At 59.7% G+C, this 1,024-nt stretch overlaps 1 protein-coding gene across 1 annotated transcript in view; it reads right to left on the bottom strand.

Moving 5' to 3' along the window:
• LOC127751532 (kelch-like protein 17) overlaps positions 1-719 on the bottom strand; it is an 11,049-nt gene extending 10,330 nt beyond the window's left edge. Inside the window, exon 1 of the mRNA XM_052275219.1 lies at positions 463-719. Within this exon, the coding sequence (XP_052131179.1) occupies positions 463-694 (232 nt within the window). The 5' untranslated portion in view covers positions 695-719. The remainder of the gene's footprint in view (positions 1-462) is intronic.
• Between the last annotated feature and the right edge of the window lie 305 nt (positions 720-1,024).

Below are 1,024 nucleotides of genomic sequence, written 5' to 3' on the forward strand. Positions count from 1 at the left end.
CAGGTACTTCAGGTCTGCGTAACACGATGAAATTGAGATAGAGGGTGGCGCTGCTGCCAGGGGGGTTGGCCGCAAGGCCTGCTACGCTACGGGCTGTCGGGGCAACATGTACCGCTGAATGTTACAAACAGCCGTGCGGCGGCGCCTCGAGACCCGAGGGAGCAGGCTCCCTCTGCAGCAGACCGAGTGTCAGCACTACACACAGACACACACACACACACTCCTGACGTGTCCTGACGGCGCGCTCCGCTGAGTCTCAACACCACACCGCCTCAACTACGATCTGCATTGCAAAAGCGAATGGGACGCCGGCACAATGGCGCGCGCCCGCCCGAACCCGCGGGGCTGCCCGCGCCCGCCTGCGAGGGCGTCGCCGCCAGCCCCATGACGAGTAAGAAGATCCTTCGGAAGGGACGACGCCAGCGGCAAGGGGGGGGGGGGGGCTCTCGTCGTGGTACTCACCGGCGAAGCTCCGGATGCCCAGGCAGTTGGACGGGTGCAGCTGGCGCAGCAGGAAGCGGCAGCACGCCTCGCGCACCGGCTCCATCTGCAGCAGGCTGGACGCCGGCAGCAGCACCTGCACGTTGTCCTCCGTGATGAGGATCTCGCCCGTGTACGAGTACTCGATGAGCTGCCGCAGCGCCACCCCGTCCACGTCGTGCAGCGTCACCTCGGGCCGCATTTTCTCCACCATGTCGTCTGCAAACACACGAAACAACACGCGTTTCGAAACATGCAAATTTGATAGGAAGGGATCTTTCTATAATGTGAAAAATGTGAAACGTTTCACTAAAAGTTAAAACTTCAATGAGAGAAGTTTTAACCATTTTTTTTAAAGAGCAAAAACTTGTTTTCTAATTGCAAATTAGCATTCCTGTGTAGCCGCCTTGTAGGAAGAGGACGTCGTCTGCTCGAAGCGTCTCGCCCGCCAGCCCGTGAAACACGGGGGAATCATCTCTGGTTAAATGAGTTTGCGGGGCGCGCAAGACGACCGGAGGGGTTGTCGGACCGGAGCGCGGGGGCG

This window comes from Frankliniella occidentalis, unplaced genomic scaffold (assembly GCF_000697945.3).
Source record: "Frankliniella occidentalis isolate FOCC.00 unplaced genomic scaffold, Focc_3.1 Scaffold544, whole genome shotgun sequence".
NCBI classification, from domain to species: Eukaryota; Metazoa; Arthropoda; class Insecta; order Thysanoptera; family Thripidae; genus Frankliniella; species Frankliniella occidentalis.